General features: G+C 42.9%; 2 protein-coding genes across 2 annotated transcripts; both read left to right on the top strand.

Annotated features, from left to right (window-relative positions):
- Nucleotides 1-2,380: 2,380 nt before the first annotated feature.
- Nucleotides 2,381-3,319, top strand: LOC141989835 (olfactory receptor 5AR1-like). Its single transcript, XM_074956755.1, has one exon. The coding sequence runs from the start codon at nucleotides 2,381-2,383 to the stop codon at nucleotides 3,317-3,319; it is 939 nt and encodes a 312-aa protein (XP_074812856.1).
- A 12,949-nt stretch (nucleotides 3,320-16,268) lies between these two features.
- On the top strand, nucleotides 16,269-17,219 carry LOC141988985 (olfactory receptor 4S2-like). The gene has a single exon (XM_074955172.1). The coding sequence runs from the start codon at nucleotides 16,269-16,271 to the stop codon at nucleotides 17,217-17,219; it is 951 nt and encodes a 316-aa protein (XP_074811273.1).
- The last annotated feature ends 346 nt before the right edge of the window (nucleotides 17,220-17,565 follow it).

Below are 17,565 nucleotides of genomic sequence, written 5' to 3' on the forward strand. Positions count from 1 at the left end.
CTACAAAGATAGATTCTAAGTGAGTGCAAATAAGGAGGCATAGAAATCAGAGATGGTTAGAATAAAAATAAAGCTAGAATACAACTTGTGCCTAAGTTAACAAATGATGTGAAATACAATGCAAAAGTTTCCACACCACAGGCTTTCAGCAGTCTCACTGACCAAACTTCTTAGGTCAGGACCCCTCCCCCAGTCCAATGGCGGCTTCCTTTATCCCTTCAGGTGCAGTGTATCAACTGGAAGAGGGAGAGAGAAACAGAGATCGGTGCCCTGGGATTTCTGTGCCTTCTTTTTAGTGTCCTACCCCGCCTTTGAAAAACATTTCCACCTGGTTACCAGAAGACAAAATGTCTATGGAGAAGAATATTCCCTGCTGCTTTTTCCTCACCTTTTTTGGGCTTCCTTTTTTTCCCTTCCTGCTTGATGACTCTAGGTACTGTTTAGATACAAAATTAACCTGCGCACACATATCTTTGTTTAAGACAGACCAGTTTGCCAGCCTCCGTTTGCAACATGTATTAATAACATGATACAGTGTAATCTTATAACTTCACATACATTATAAAAATATTATTAATATTTGCTACGAAAGCATGACTATTTCTAGTTCACTCATAGATTTATTTTGCTTCTTAGAGCTGAGCTCTGTGTGCAGATAATATGCACACAAGCGGGATAGTTTTGTGGACTGCAGAAGTCCGTAGCATGCTGTGGCCTCCCCCTGAGCCCCTCTGGACATCGTGTGGTCTCCATCAAGCAAAATGGGTGAACCTATCTTTCCTACTTTGGTGAGTAACCTAGCAAGGGAAGGACATAGGATACTATGGTGATTGGCATGCTATAAATAGCTAGATAATCTGGAGTACTCTTACGTGTCTTACAGGTTTTACATTCCACCTGTTGGGGCCAGGACAATGAGGTTACTCTGGAACCAGGAATAACTGAGAAGATATCAGCTACAGCGGCAAACAATTAGTACATTTCACCTGTATCTAACTTTCTGGTCCTTTGATTCCATATTTCTACTAAGGCGAGTTGAAAATTTTTCTTCAGAAGTTTTTTTGATAGGAAATTGGATTTTCCATTTAACTATTTTTTCCAAGAAATGATCTTTTCTCCCGAAATTATAAGCTTTCCATCAAAATACCAAACACCTCTCCTCCCTAAACCATGTCTGTGGGACTCTGGTGATGTTCCAGGGCAATTCAGCAAGAGGAGAGACCATCATGCACCATTGCGGATGTAGTCCAGCCTGGGAGCCTGGCCAATGGAAGAGATTGGTGGTGTGGAGTGTCTGAGGAACCCCCGTGGTACTTCCAAGTCGAAATATTAAGTTTTCAGCTAAAAGATTTTGGTCTCCACAAAAAAAAAAACAAAAACAAAAACCAAAAACCCTTAGTGGATCAGCTCTTCACAGTACCCAGGTTGCACTGAAAACAGCAAGATGAAATATACCCCTAACCTCATACTCTGTAACTCTGGTAGAAATTGCATCAGTTTAATTACACAGTAAGAAAGAGTAGGTCAAATTAATTCCCAGGGCACCAATTAAGCGAGGGTGGCTTTGGTTCACTGAATGCATGAATTCAGTGTTGTGTCTCTCTGAGCTCAGGTATTCCCAGTTGCTTCAGGAATTACGTCCCATAGATCACACATCTTTGTATAAAACTTCCTGAATGCTCCAAACTGGCAGTTTCTGTGGACGAGGAAACACCAACACATCTCTCTTTCTCTCTTCTCAGCAGGTACGTGCTACTGTCCTGAATTACAGTCACACACACACAGACAGACACCCTGGGGATCAGCAGCTATTGAATTCCAGACCACCAGCATCAAAAGCCTCATCCCGAACTCCTACCCCTTCAGCTAAAGGAGCGACCTCCTTGGTTGGAAAAAATAGGCAATTACCTAGTCACTGAAGTCAGGGCTTCCCATTATGTCTCTGAGTTTTCATAGAAGCTCAAGTAAATGCCAAAAAGCTTAATTAGCACAGTAAACAACTTTACCCGAAACGGACATGCCAAGCCACAGAGCTCCCCTTGCCCAGAGAGGGTGGAAAGATTGACACTCCTTTACTCTCACCCCTTCTTTAGCTAAGGATTGGATTAGTTTGGATTAGTGAACAGGAGTTTTTTGGGGGGGCATGATTAACCTGTGTTTCATTGTATTTGCAGAGCGTGTGCATTTTATCGAACACCTGGAATAACCAGCTGAGAACATCTGGCTCTGTGGACTCAGCCCTTCCCTGAGCGGGTACTGATGTCCATTGAGAAACTGATCTCCATTTATCTTCCCTTACTTCATTACAGAGAAGGGACAGGTTTTCCGCACCATCCACCGGCCCATAGCTCTGCAGCAGCCTGATCTCTGTTCAGAGGAGATGGAAGAGGGAAATCACTCGGAGGTGACTGAATTCATTCTCTCAGGACTGACAGATCGTCCGGAGCTGCAGATCCCCATGTTTGTGGTGTTCCTACTGATTTATGGTATCACCCTGGTGGGGAATGGGGGGATGATCTTCTTAATCACTATTGATCCCCGACTCCATACCCCCATGTACTTTTTCCTCAGGAATTTGTCCTTCTGTGACCTCTGCATTTCCTTGATAATTTCCCCTAAGATGCTGCTGAATTTATTAGCTGAGAGGAAAAGCATTTCTTACACGGCCTGCGCTGTGCAAATGTATCTCTCTATTGTTTTTGGAGATGTTGAGTGCCTCTTGCTGGCTGTGATGGCGTATGACCGTTATGTGGCCATCTGTAACCCGCTGCTCTATACGGTCACCATGTCCAGGCACCTTTGTAAACAGCTGGTGGCTGGGGCGTACGCTGTGGGGATTGTGGATTCAATGATATACACGTGTTGCACATTTCAGCTGTCATTCTGCAGCTCCAACATCGTCAATCATTTCTTCTGTGACGTCCTCCCACTGTTGGCGCTCTCCTGTTCTGACACCCGCATCAATGAGATTGTGATGTTTGCTCTGACGAGCTGCATTACAGGGAGCAGCTTTGTGACTGTCCTCCTCTCCTATGTCTATATCATCTCCACCATCCTGCAGATCCGCTCTGCCGAGAGCCAGCGCAAAGCCTTCTCCACCTGCTCTTTCCACTTAACCGCTGTGGTCCTGTCTTATGGCACCTTCCTCTTCATGTATTTGCGCCCCACCTCCAGCTATTCCATGGACAGAGACAAAGTGACCTCAGTGTTTTACACGCTGGTGATCCCCATGTTGAACCCCCTCATCTACAGCCTGAGGAACACGGAGGTGAAGGACGCCTTGAGGAAAGCAATGAATAAATTCCTAACCAATTCTTGAATCTGTATTTTTCATTATTGTATTGTTATTATGATTAATTTGTTTGTATTCCAACAAGGTCTGCAGACCCCAACTGAGATCAGTGGACAAAACATGGGAAGTATCCCAGGGCCAGAGAGAGAGAATGATTCTATAAGCTGGTGGAAAAGGGGAACCGCCTCGAGGGTGAGATGCTCAACTTCACGTCTCTGTTCCAGTCGTTATTTAATTAGTTATCCACAGTAGAACAACTTTGAAAGGAGAGATTGAGAGCAACCCAGACTGGAACAGCACATCGCTCAAGTGCTGGGATGTTTTTTGGAAATGCAGGAAACCCAAGTGCATAGTGTGCTGGGTTCGGTCACAGAGACCCTCATTGGGACTGTCACCTGATGGGCTCAAATTACCTCTGAGCCTATTTTTCCTGCCAGCCTGGGCCTCCAGAACCCTGCCTTGTTGAGCCAGACAAGCCAGTCTGCTACAACACAGACCAAGGGTACGGGCTCCGCCCACAAAACTTCTCATCTAGACTGAAACCAGCTCAGGAGGATACCTGTCTCCAGCATGCAGACACCCAGCCCCCAGTGGGACCTAACCCCAAATAAATCTGTTTTACTCTGTCATAAGCTTATACAGGGTAAAAAGATAAATGTCCCCCCCATATCACCGATAGAGAGATATGTTTCCCCCCAGCTAACAATTACTTACACTGAGTTTATAAATAAACAAAAGTGATTTTCTTAGACATAAAAAGTAGGATTTAAGCGGTTTTAAGTAGCAACAGACAGAACAATGTAAGACACGAAGCAAAATAAAAAAAAAACACAAGCAAGGCTAAGGTTAATACACTCAGAAATCAGTTCCAAATGTTAACTTCTCACCCCAAGTTGTTACTTCAGGTAAAATCCTTCTCATGTCAGATGCCTTTTCTGACCTGGGTCCAGCCTGGCCTCACCCACCCCTGTGGTTACAGTCCTTTTGTTTCCAGGTGCCTTCAGGTATCTCTGTGTGGTGGGGAGGCTGTCTCTTAAGCCAGCTGAAGACACTCATTGTTTGCTTCCCCCACTTTATATAGAACTTACCTAAGGCCAGATAGACCAGAATAGGTGAAAAGTCTCCAGGGAGTAAGCTCTGGGGGCATGGTCCCCTACCAGTGCCAGGAGCGCATACAGACTTTGTTGGACTAATGCCCCTGAAGATGTCAGAGTTGTGTTCCATACAGACTGTGACTTGGCCAGAGGGCTGAGTCACTAGAAACTGCCAGAGAGGGTCACCATAAACGGAGAAGTGAAGACACACCTGACCAGAAGGGGGTGCTCATGAGAGGTGGGTTCCATGCCATTATGGTGAAAGAGACAAGATTTTGAGTCACACAGAGTTCTTCTTCAAAAGGCTCAAAAGCTTGTCTATCAACAGAAGTTGGTCCAATGAAAGATATCACCTCATCCACCTCGTCTCTCTAATATCCTGGGACTGACATGGCTACGCTGCATGCACCACTGATTCTCTGACAGTCTTCCCAATAGCATGAAAGAATTTACGGTTGGTTGTTTTTAGGTCCTTGACTACTTTCTTTTCCAATTCCCTCTGAGCCCTGCTGATGTCCATCTTACACTTTACGTGCTGTTGTGAATGTGCTGTTGGCTTCCTGGGGAGTAGAATTCCATTTCCTGAAGGATACCTGTTTGGCCCAGTTAATTTCCTTGAGTTTTGCCATTCGGCCACACTCAGCTGTGGGGTTTCTTTTTTTTTTCTTCCTTCCCACTTCTTGTTTTGTGGTTTGGGGGACAAGTACCATCTAGGAATCTATGATGGCTGCTTGAGTTGTTGCCATGGTTAGTCTAAGTCTTTTAATTTTCTCACTTTTTCATTAGGCCGTTTTTGACTCGTTGCTTCCTTGTTAAAATAAACCTCCATAGAGTTGCTCTCACAGTGGTAGGATGCTGATCTTAACTTTGTTGAAGTTACTGTTCTTTGTCATTTGCAAACTATCAGTGATGTTTTTATGATTTCTTCCACATCATTGCCCAGTGGGTGGCAAGAGGCTGGAGGGAGACTGGCAGGAACAAGGGTGAGGGGCCCAGCTAAAGGGGTGCAGGCTGGATGGGGAAGGGGAGAAGAAGCTTCAGCAGCCTGATTGAACAACCTAATGAGGAGGGCTTTAAAGTAGGTTTGAAGGGGGCAGGAGGCCAAAGCGCACAGGTAAGTCAAACACATGGAGACCTGGGAGAAGGGTCAGAAATTGGGGGGAGCATGGGCTGTAATAGCAAGGATCAACAAGAGACAAGACAGAACTGGGTGGGGGGAATCAAATCAGTATCTTAAATGTCTGTATACTTGTCATAAATATAAAGGGAAGGGTAAACCCCTTTAAAATCCCTCCTGGCCAGAGGAAAAATCCTCTCACCTCTAAAGGGTTAAGAAGTTAAAGATAACCTCGCTGGCACCTGACCAAAATGACCAATGAGGAGACAAGATACTTTAAAAAGCTTGGAGGAGGGAGAAAAACAAAGGGTCTGTGTCTGTCTGTGTGATGCTTTTGCCGGAGACAGAACAGGAATGGAGTCTTAGAACTTAGTAAGTAATCTAGCTAGGTATGTGTTAGATTATGATTTCTTGAAATGGCTGAGAAAATAGCTGTGCTGAATAGAATGAATATTCCTGTCTGTGTGTCTTTTTTGTAACTTAAGGTTTTGCCTAGTGGGATTCTCTATGTTTTGAATCTAATTACCCTCTAAGGTATTTACCATCCTGATTTTACCATCCTGATTTTTTTTTTACTTCTATTAAAAGTCTTCTTGTAAGGAAACGGAATGTTTTTTCATTGTTCTAAGATCCAAGGGTTTGGGTCTGTGGTCACCTATGCAAATTGGTGAGGATTTTTACCAAACCTTCCCCAAGAAGTGGGGTGCAAGGGTTGGGAGGATATTTTGGGGAAAGACATGTCGAAACTCAGCTTTTTCAGAAACTCAGATAAAGTTTGGTGGTGGCAGTAGAAATCCAAGGGCAAAGGGTAAAATTAATTTGTACCTTGGGGAAGTTTGAACCTAAGCTGGTAAAAGTAAGCTGAGGAGGTTTTCATGCAGGTCCCCATATCTGTACCCTGGAGTTCAGAATGGGGAAGGAACCTTGACAACACTAAGGCAAGAAGTATGGGGAATAAGCAGGAAGAACTCATAATTCTGGTCAATGGACACAATGATGACACAGTTGGCATCACAGAGACCTGGTGGGACAATACGCACAATTGGAATATTGGTGTAGAAGGGTACAGCTTGCTGAGGAAGGATAGGCGGGAAAAAAGGGAGGAGGTGTTGCCTTATATATTAAGAATGTGACCATTTGGTCTGAGGTTGAGATGGAATAGGAGACAGACTTGTTGAAAGTCTCTGGGGAAGGATAAAAGGGGTACAAAATAAAGGTGATGTCATAGTAGGGGGGTCTACTACAGACCACCTAAGCATGAAGAAGAGGTGGATGAGGAGTTTTTCAAACAACTAACAAAAACATCCAAAGCCCAGGACTTGGTGGTAATGGGGGATTTCAACTACCCAGACATCTGTTGGGAAAATAACACCGCAGGGCACAGATTATCCAACAAGTTCTTGGACTGAATTGGAGACAATTTTTTGTTCCAGAAGGTGGAGAAAGCTACTAGGGGAGAGGCCGTTCTAGACTTGATTTTGACAAACAAGGAGGAAGTGGTTGAGAATTTGAAAGTGGAAGGCAGCTTGGGGGAAAGTGATCATGAAGTGGAAGTGGAAGGCAGCTTTGGGGGGAGGGATAGCTCAGTGGTTTGAGCATTGGCCTGCTAAACCCAGGCTTGGGAGTTCAATCCTTGAGGGGGCCATTTCGGGATCTGGGGCAAAAATTGGGGCTTGGTCCTGCTTTGAGCAGGGGGTTGGACTAGATGACCTCCTGTGGTCCCTTCCAACCCTGATATTCGATGATTCTATGAAATGATAGAGTTCATGATTCTAAGGAATGGTAGGAGGGAAAACAGCAAAATAAAGACAATGGATTTCAAGAAGGGAGACTTGAGCAAACTCAGGGAGTTGGCAGGTAAGATCTCATGGGAATCAAGTCTAAGGGGAAAAACAATAGAAGACAGTTGACAGTTTTTCAGAGAGACATTATTAAGGGCACAAGAGCAAACTATCCACTGCATAGGAAAGACAGGAAGTATGGCAAGAAACCACCCTGGCTTAACCAGGAGATCTTCAATGACCTAAAAATCAAAAAAGATTCCTACAAAAAAGTGGAAACAAGGTCAAATTAGAAAGGATGAATATAAACAAATAAAACATGTATGTAGGGGCAAAATTAGAAAGGCTAAGGCACAACATGAGATCAAACGAGCTAGAGACATACAGGGTAACAAGAAAACATTCTACAAATACATTAGAAGCAAGAGGAAGACCAAGGCCAGGGTAGGTCCATTACTAAATGAAGAGGGGAACACAATAACAGAAAATGTGGAAATGGCAGAGGTGCTAAATGACTTTTTTGTTTCAGTTTTCACCAAGAAGGTTGCTATACAGAATGCCAGTGAAAATGGGGTAGGTTCAGATGCTAAAATAGGGAAAGAACAAGTTAAAAGTTACTTGGACAAGTTAGGTGACTTGAAGTCACCAGGGCCTTATGAAATGCATCCTAGAATACTCAGGGAACTGGCTGAGGAGATATCTGAGCCATTAGCTATTATCTTTGAAAAGTCATGGAAGACAGGGGAGATTCCAGGAGACTGGAAAGGAGCACATAGAGTGCCTATCTGTAAAAAAGGGAAATAAAGGCAACCCAGGCAATCAAAGACCAGACAGCTTAACTTTGGTACCAGGTAAGATAATGGAGCAAATAATTAAGGAATCAATTTGCAAACATCTAGAAGATCATAAGGTGATAAGTGATAATCAGCATGGATTTGTCAAGACGAAATCATGTCAAACCAACCTGATAGCTTTCTTTGACAGGGCAACAAGCCTTGTGAATAGGGGGAATAAGGTATATGTGGCATATCTAGACTTTAGTAAGGCTTTTGATACAATCTTACATGACCTTCTCATCAAGAAACTAGGGAAATACAACCTAGATGGAGCTACTATAAAGTGCATAACTGGTTGGGAAACCGCTCCCAGAGAGTAGTTATCAATGGTTCACAGTCATGCTGGAAGGGCATAACAAGTGAGGTTCCGCAGGGATCAGTTCTGGCACCAGTTCTTTTCAATGTCTTCATCAACGATTTAGATCATGGCATAGAGAGTACCCTTATTAAGTTTGCGGATGATACCTAACTGGGAGGGCCTGCAAGTGCTTTAGAGGATAGGATTATAATACAAAATGATCTGGACAAACTGGAGAAATGGTCTGAAGTCAATAGGATGAAATTCAATAAGGACAAATGCAAAGTACTCCACTGAGGAAGGAACAATCAGATGCACACAAACAGAATGGGAAATGACTGCCTAGGGAGAAGTACTGCAGAAAGGGATCGAAGGGTCATAGTGGACCACAAGCTAAATATGAGTTAACAGCGTAACGCTGTTGCAAAAAAGCAAACATCATTCTGGGATGCATTAGTAGGAGTGTGGTAAGCAAGACACAAGAAATAATTCTTCCACTCTACTCCTCGCTGATTAGGCCTGAACTGGAGTATTGTGTCCAGTTCTGTGTGCCACATTTCAGGAAAGATATGGACAAATTAGAGAGAGTCCAGAGGAGAGCAACAAGGATGATTAGGGGGTCTGGAAAACATGATCTATGAGGGAAGATTGAAAGAACTGGGTTTGTCTAGTGTGGAAAAGAGAAGACAGAGAGGGGACATGATAACTGTTTTGAAGTACCTCAAAGGTTATTAAAAGGAGGAGGGAGAAAAATTGTTCTCCTTTCCCTCTGATGATAAGGCAAGAAGCAATGGGCTTAAATTGCAGCAAGGGAGGTTTAGGTTGGACATTAGGAAAAACTTTCCAACGTCAGGGTGGTTAAGCACTGGAATCAATAGCCCAGGGAGGTTGTGGAATCTTCATCACTGGAGATTTTTCAGATTAGGTTAGACAAACACCTATCAGGGATGGTCTAGTTGGTGCTGGTCCTGTCATGAGTGCGGGGGACTGGACTTGATGACTTCTTGAGGTCCCTTCCAGTTCTATGACTCTGTGAAAATGTTGACTGTTATATTATCATAATCTGACATGAGCTGTCCCATTATGACATACCCTGACAATTATGCACCACTACGATGAAAATAATAAAAGTATCATAAAAATAGAAATAAAGTAGAGAACATTTCAGAACAAAAAGTTGTCATTTTTTTTCTGAAATTAAATGTTCTGATGTCTTTTCATGGGAATTTTCACTGAAAGAGATATTATTTCATGAAAAAAATCATTTATATTGATATGTCATTGTCAGACAGGAACCTTTTAACAACAATTTTCCGACCAGCCCCACTGTCAACCTTTTGGATGCACATGAGCATGTTATGTACTCTGTGGCCTTGCTAAAATATACCAAAACCAGACAGAGCACTTATGGAACAATGGGCCAAATGCTTGATTCCTAGTCAAGTGCAGCTGTGTTTCAGCATTGTCAGAACAAATCATCACAAAAGATGGAATCTCCATCTTTTATTTTTACAATCCAGCAGAGCTTTAAAATCCTGGAGATTGCAGGTTTCTTTAAGAATTTCCTTTGATTGTTGGTAACTTTCAGTAACTTTTGAAGTAGGACTTGGGTCTGATGATAACTTTTTTTTTATATATATAATCTTGTTCTTATCCCAGATAAACACCAACACAGGGATGCCATGGTAACATCCGGAGATACTTAGCGTAGGTCCAGTGGGCATAATTAAAACTTCTTTGGAAAAAAAAAAAGTTCTGTAATGACGCAAGTTGAAAACTTAATTTTCCTGTTACACACATTTAATTACTTAGCTACAAGGTGAGAATATGCCATGCACAATAACAATTAGGGGAATCTCCAGACGCTGAAGTAAGCTTGGAACAAAAGAATTACAGACACTGGTTTGCTTCACTCACGTTAGCCCAGCTCCCAGGCCTGGTCTAATAGTTAAAACAAAGCAAAACAAAAAAATGGATTGATGAATATATCTACAACCAAAGCAAGAACTTTGGGTCACTCTGATCTATTGAGTTCTGTTGTTTGTTTTGTGTGGTTTCAACACTGGTGTGTTCATGAAAGTGTTTGCAAACCCCAAACTTTTCACAGATATTATTGCAAATTCTTCTGAAAATTGGTCCCAGAAAGAGTACTTTTCCACCTTTCATTATTCTCCAGGTGAAAAATGTCATCCGTTCAAGCGGGGAGTAGGAAGTATATTATATGGCTTGGGTGTCTTGTCTCACAAAAGAACAAATAGCAAAGACTAAATAGACAAGATGAGCAGTTTGTGAACAAACCATACATTAATATCATTAGGCCCAACTACTGTCCAAATACTTATAAATACCAAATTCATTCAAAGGAAATGAGGTTCATTTGACAAATGATTTGTTCAGCAAAAACGGAGTCTAATTCCCAGTGAATACTGTTTTAAAGGAATAGTTTGGCTTTGCCGTGTGCCCGCTCTGAGAGAGATGTCCGAGTCTTGGTTTTGTGTCATTACAGCTAGGCTAACATCACAGGTCTCTCATTATGGATCAATACAGGACTGGTTCCATCGGTCGGTAAGGGAGGGTGTGGGTGTTTATCCCCACTCCCAATACATATCTTGCACAGGTGAACAAAGGGCAGCCACTTCCGAAATCTGTGTGGCCTTTGATCCAGGTCCCAGTGAAATCAGTGGGAACCTTTCGCTGGCTTTCACCCTAGGAACACAGCACCACTGTTAGTGCTAGACTTCCCACAGATGCTGGGTCCTCCCTTCACTCCAGCTGTAGGCCCAGAGCAGTCCTGCAGTGGCATGTCAGCAGCATCTTGTGACAAAATGTAGTAGGACCCATTTGGCCATGCACTTCCCCAGAGCCCTCACTGGTTGATTTTGCGATAATGTGTCTGCTGTAAAGCTCGCTGAATCATTCCTTCCATTGCATTGTTATGATTGAGGCCTGTAACTTTTCTGCATGAGCATGTAGAACAGAAATCGGAATATTGTTAAATCTCTTAGTTCAGTGATTGTTTAGGACTAGAACAAGGTGACATTTTTCAACTGAAACTTTTTTCCCAGCAAAAAATGCAGATTCAGGTAAACTGATATACTTAGTGTTGATTTCACTGAATTGTTTTGGTCGGGGGGGGAAGGAAACTTTTAAAAATTTCAGAAAAAAATTTTGTTTTGATTTTCCTTTACTTTTATTTAAAAAAATAAAACATTAAGAATTGCTCAAAACTAAATCAACATGCTAAAGCAGGGCTGCCCAAAGGAAGTTTTGAAGCTAGGCATGCTCCTGCCGTAATGATGCCTCAGTCCCCAGTGTTTCTTCAGCCTCTGCGGCTGCCCTAAGACCAGGGTGGGAGCAGGCAGCACCCCTCCACCCTGGGGATACAGTGCCAGGAGGTAGGGCTACCTAGAGAGCAGGAGCAGAGACAGCAAGGGGGAAAACTGAGTTAGCAATGGGTGAGTTGGAGAGTAAAAGTGATTCACAACTGCTTTTCAGAGGGGGGAAAACCAACGCACAGCTTTCCTGGATGGTCAGCAAGAGAAGGAGGGCCAGCAGAGCCACCAGGCAAGGATAACTGAGGGCTCTGTGCTGTGCTTTGCTCTGCTGAGGCAGGTCAATTAGTGGACCCAGGGGCAAAGCATGGTGAGGAATTGGCCTCCCTGTGCTATAGGGCAGACACCTTGGAAGTCACAAACAGCAGCTCGGCAGGGTGAGTCAGTCAGGCCCCAGCTGACCTGACAAAGCACGATGGCTGATGGCCAGTGTCACCAAACAAGTACATGGATAATTTCCTTGCTTAACTCCTCTGTCCTCTGACCTAAAAGAGGTGTCAAGAGGCTTGTGCAGCCCCTCCATTGTTTCCATTCATGACTGGGACAGTGGGAGTTTACTGAAGCCAGCTGGGATCCCCACTTACAGTTAGGAAGGGATTGGCAGGCCACCAACCTCCCAAATTCAATACAAAGAGAGAAGAGTCCAAGCCAACAGTTTGTGAACAACTCAGAAGTGAAATTTACCCATCTGAACATTGTCATGTACACTTAAGAGTTACGAATATGGTCACAAAAAATCAGTATTGCTTTTATGAATGATTTGCTTAGCAAAAAAGGGGATAAATTCCCAATGAATACCACGTCAATGGCATAGTTAGATTCTCACAGATGGCTGCTCTATCTTCTCAATCTGGCCATATCATTGCAATTGTGGTTTAATGACACAACGTCTTGTTGCCACAGGGAATAATGAACTCTTCTCTTCTGATGGGCCAGTTTGTCTATGGCTGCATAAGTAGAAGAGAAGGCATCAAGCCATGTTCTCTCCCCTCCCCACCCCCATATACAGATTTTGCAAAGGCATATGAAGTACAAACATATTTTATTTCCTTGACTGCATGGTCCCACTACTGTTTTTTGTTGCAGCCTCCATCTGTGACAACCAGCACACCATGGATATAACTGGGGATCTCCAGAAGTAAAGGCAGGAGTTGGTATAGCTTGAATTAGAGAGCAACAGCTTCAGCACTTTGGCACTGTCATAAATATAAAGGGAAGGGTAACCACCTTTCTGTATACAGCGCTATAAAATCCCTCCTGGCCAGAGGCAAAATCCTTTCACCTGTAAAGTGTTAAGAAGCGTAGGTAGCCTTGCTGGCACCTGACCCAAAATGACCAATGGGGGACAAGATACTTTCAAATCTGGAGTGGGGGGGAACAAAGGGTTCTGGCTGTCTGTGTGTTGCTTTTGCCAGGAACAGTTCAGGAATGCAGCCTTCCAATTCCTGTTAAGTTAGTAAGTAATCTAGCTAGAAAATGGAATAGATTTCCTTTTGTTTAATGGCTGGTAAAATAAGCTGTGCTGGAGGGAATGTATAGTCCTGTTTTTGTGTCATTTTGTAACTTAAGGTTTGCCTAGAGGGATTCTCTATGTTTTGAATTTGATTACCCTGTAATGTATTTACCATCCTGATTTTACAGAGCTGATTCTTTTAACTTTTCTTTAATTAAAATTCTTCTTTTAAGAATCTGATTGATTTTTCATTGTTCTTAAGATCCAAGGGTTTGTGTCCGTGTTCACCTGTACAAATTGGTGAGGATTATTATCAAGCCTTCCCCAGAAGAAGGGGTATAGGGCTTGGGGGGGATATTTTGGGGGGAAGACGTCTCCAAGTGGTCTCTTTCCCTGTTCTTTGTTTAAAACGCTTGGTGGTGGCAGCATAGGGTTCAAGGACAAGGCAAAGTTTATACCTTGAGGAAGTTTTTAACCTAAGCTGGCAGGAATAAACGTAGGAGGTCTTTCATGCATGTCTCCACAACTGCACCCTAGAGCTCAGAGTGGGGAAGGAACCTTGACAGGCATGTAGGAAGGTCGGATACGCACATTCACGAGTGGGTTACACTTTCACTGTGAATGGTATCAAGTGCCTATATGAGGTGGGAGGTCCCAGCACCAATGATGCTGCTAGAGTTCCCAAACTTTCCACAGCGGTGGCATCCCAGACTAAGCATAGGGTGGAATACAAGATAACATCCTGGAATGTAAGCAGCAGTGGCCACATCACCAGGCATTTCCTCAGAACTCCCATCATCCTGTGCAGCCAGGGTTTCTTTGAGAACTGACACCACAAGCCCTGGTCCTGTCACAGTTGAGTCACATTATCATGTAGAAGAGAAATCCAAATGTTGTTCGATCCTGTAGATCAGTGATTAAGGGGTGATGCAAATGCCACTGAAGTCAATCCGGTGATTTTCCATTGATTATGCTGGGCATGAGTTGTCTTCGGTTAAGGCCTGATCCAATGGCTGTTCACACACAGCAGGTCCACAGAGCTTGTGGCCTTTTGCCCAAGTTCTCAGGGTCCCCTTTCTAAGCATAGGAGTGAAATGAGGAACTTGACACAGGATTTCCTGTGCCCTCTTGTTATGTAGGGGGCGTGAGTAGAAGGAACCGGACAATAGCAAGATCTCTAAGCCCATCCCTTGGTGAAAGTATGAGGAGGCGGGGTGGGGGAGGGGGTCATATTGAAAGATGGAGTTTGAAGACAATGAAAGGGACTAACTCTCAGCAGAACTTCGAAAGTTTGCTTCAAATACATGTTTAAAGCTATATAGGGGAGTGCTTCTTCAACAACTATTTCCAGCGGAGAAGCCTTGAAATGCCTCTGGGAGCTCATTAACCAGGCAATGACGCACTGCCACTGCATATTGATTTTAAATATTTCTGCTGTGACTTCACAGCAGAGAGGGAGACAATTATTCCCAAAGATCTTGTTGGGTCTTAGATTTTGCGGAGCGAGGGATGGAGACGCTCTTAGATCTTAGGCTTTGCGAGTTGGGGAAGTGGTTGATGTGAAAAGATTCCTGAGGGCTGCCTTGATCAAACCACTTCTCTAGTTCACTAATTTGGTTTTCGCAGAATTGACAGACAGCAAAGGACATCCTAAGACAGGGCTTGTAAAGACGGGTGTGAGGATGAAATGTACAAAACAGAAAATTTATATAGCAGGGAGTATGTGATCACCCTCATCAACTGCTTACTGTTGTTCAGACCCGAACACCTTTGCTACAGCAGCAGGTTAGAAGCAGGGGAAATAAAACCTATCACCATCCAGGTACGTTTTCAGATCTGCAAATACAACCCATGTGAATTTTCCAGCAAGGTTGAGTATTTTATGCGTTCTTTCCCTGCTTAGCTCTACCAATGTAAAAGAAAAAGAAAACTACTTTATTAGGATTCATTCCAATCTAATTCCCCGCTCCATCAATCAGTCTCCAACTAATTCACCTAAAGTACGATGAATGTCTCTAAAATCTTCATTACAAGCTTCTCTCTTGAAAAATCTTCATATTATTTTTATTTGTTATTTTAATTTTTGTTTTGAAATGTATAAAATAGGTTTATTAGATGCTAGTCTGTAAGCAATGACCACCCCCAAACGATATTTAATCCATTCCTGCTTATGACCACTCATAAATATTTTCTTTTGAACACAGAAAATTTAATGCAGTCACCTCAAATCAAATGATAACACACAAAGGGTCAAGTTCGCTCATCGGCTTCAGCTGCTTTCCACCCCTCTGGCGACAGAGTTAACTGGTCAATCGAACAGTGTTTGTGGCTGCTTTGCATTTTTGGAACAGCATAAATAATCTAAAGTGTATCCGTGAGTCCTGCTGATAAATTACTGTTTCAATCCTTCTTTCAATTGGGGTTTTGTGTAAAGCTGGTCAAAATTCTCCACTGAAATCATTTTTTTTTCAATGAAAATGCCTTTTCAACTAAATGTAAATTTTGTGAAATAATTTTGTGATGAAAATAATCAGAGACCAGTTTTCAATCCTTGGTTACTTAACAAGGTAACTCAGTTTTATGTTTGCATGTAGAAATCAATACTTTTGTGAGCATTTATGTGCTCACATGCAAAGGTAAGAGATGTCCTTGGTTGAAAAATGGGACTTCTGAAGGTGTTTAACAATGCAATAAGAATAAAATAGAATTTGTATCATGGAAGAGCTGATTGCAAAGCATAGTTAAGGTTAAGTTTTTCACTTACAATTAAAGCCTTTGATGATTCATCGTGGGGGAAGACTAGAATGAATCATCTTCAGATTTTCCACTCTAATTATTTTGAGTATATACTGTTCATGGCAATATGTAACTCAAGCCAATTTCCTCTAGTTCCTTGAGTTACATATTGCTCATTTTTAGTTTTGGACAAAGTCTACCACTTCAGTCAATGCATCTTGATATTCACCTCATCACCGGTCAATATGTATTGATTCTACCTATCCTTGTCTTGTGTCATGGCAGGTGGATTAGCGGTATTCCATATACCCATCATTTAAACTGAGTACATGGAGCCCACACAGAATGTGACTGAATTCATCCTTTTGGGACTTTGCCACAATGAGAAGTTATGGCCAGTGTGTTTTGTCTTCTTTTTACTCCTCTATATCGCTACTTTGCTGGGAAATCTTCTCATCATTGTCACTGTAAAGAGCAGCCAGTATCTGAAGTCTCCCATGTATTTCTTCCTCAGCTATCTGTCCTTTGTAGACATGTGCCTTTCCTCTGTCACAGCCCCAAAACTGATTGCAGACTTCTTTGTGGAGAGGAAAATCATCTCCTTTGATGGCTGCATAGCCCAGCTGTTTGTGGCCCATTTCTTTGGATGCACTGAAATCTTCCTCCTCACAGTGATGGCGTATGATCGTTACATTGCGATCTGCAAACCCCTCCATTACACAACCATCATGACTGGATGTGTTTGTGGCTCCCTTGTGACGGCTTCATGGGTGGGCGGCTTTGTGCATTCCATGGTTCAGACTGTCCTGACCATCCAGTTACCCTTCTGTGGGCCCAACGAGATTGACCACTATTTCTGTGATGTGCACCCTTTGCTGAAACTGGCCTGCACTGACACTTATCTTGTTGGCATCATGATCATTGCCAATACGGGGTTGATTTCCCTGACCTCTTTTGTTGTGCTGGTTGTGTCCTATGTCTTCATCTTAGTCTCCTTGAGAACTCGCTCCTCCGAAGGTCGTCGCAAAGCTCTTTCCACTTGTGCCTCCCATATTGCTGTAGTGAGTATATTTTTCGGGCCATGTATCTTCATGTATTTAAGACCTTCCACCACCTTCTCGGAGGATAAGATGGTCACAGTGTTCTACACCATTGTTACCCCCTTGCTGAATCCCTTGATCTACACCCTACGCAATAAGGAGGTGAAAAATGCCATGAGAAAATTAGGGAGCAGAAAAGTGACATTAGGGGTGAAAGGGAAAATGCGATGTGTAGAATGATGGTAGTTCTGCATAGTAATGCTGTTCAGCAGGAATTTTAGAGAAAGAGATCTTAATATCATGGGTGTTTGGTTTTTCTGTGAAAATTCCCAGTGATTTTCTCTGAATCCTCCTATTGCTATTCTAGTTCATTGTGAAAGCTTGCAACAATTAAGGCTCAGTGAAAAGTGGAAACTTTTCCAGTTCTTTGTTCAATTTTATACCTAATGTCACTGAGATTATTTATTATCATTATCGTAGTCCCAGGAGCACTGGAGCAGTATGACCCAGCGATAGCCCTGGACTGCGGCTCTGAAATCATGGGTTCTAGTCTCCGTTCTGTTACATTATGAATTTGGGTGAGTCA

The sequence above is a fragment of the Natator depressus genome, chromosome 6 (assembly GCF_965152275.1).
Source record: "Natator depressus isolate rNatDep1 chromosome 6, rNatDep2.hap1, whole genome shotgun sequence".
In the NCBI taxonomy this organism is placed as follows: Eukaryota; Metazoa; Chordata; order Testudines; family Cheloniidae; genus Natator; species Natator depressus.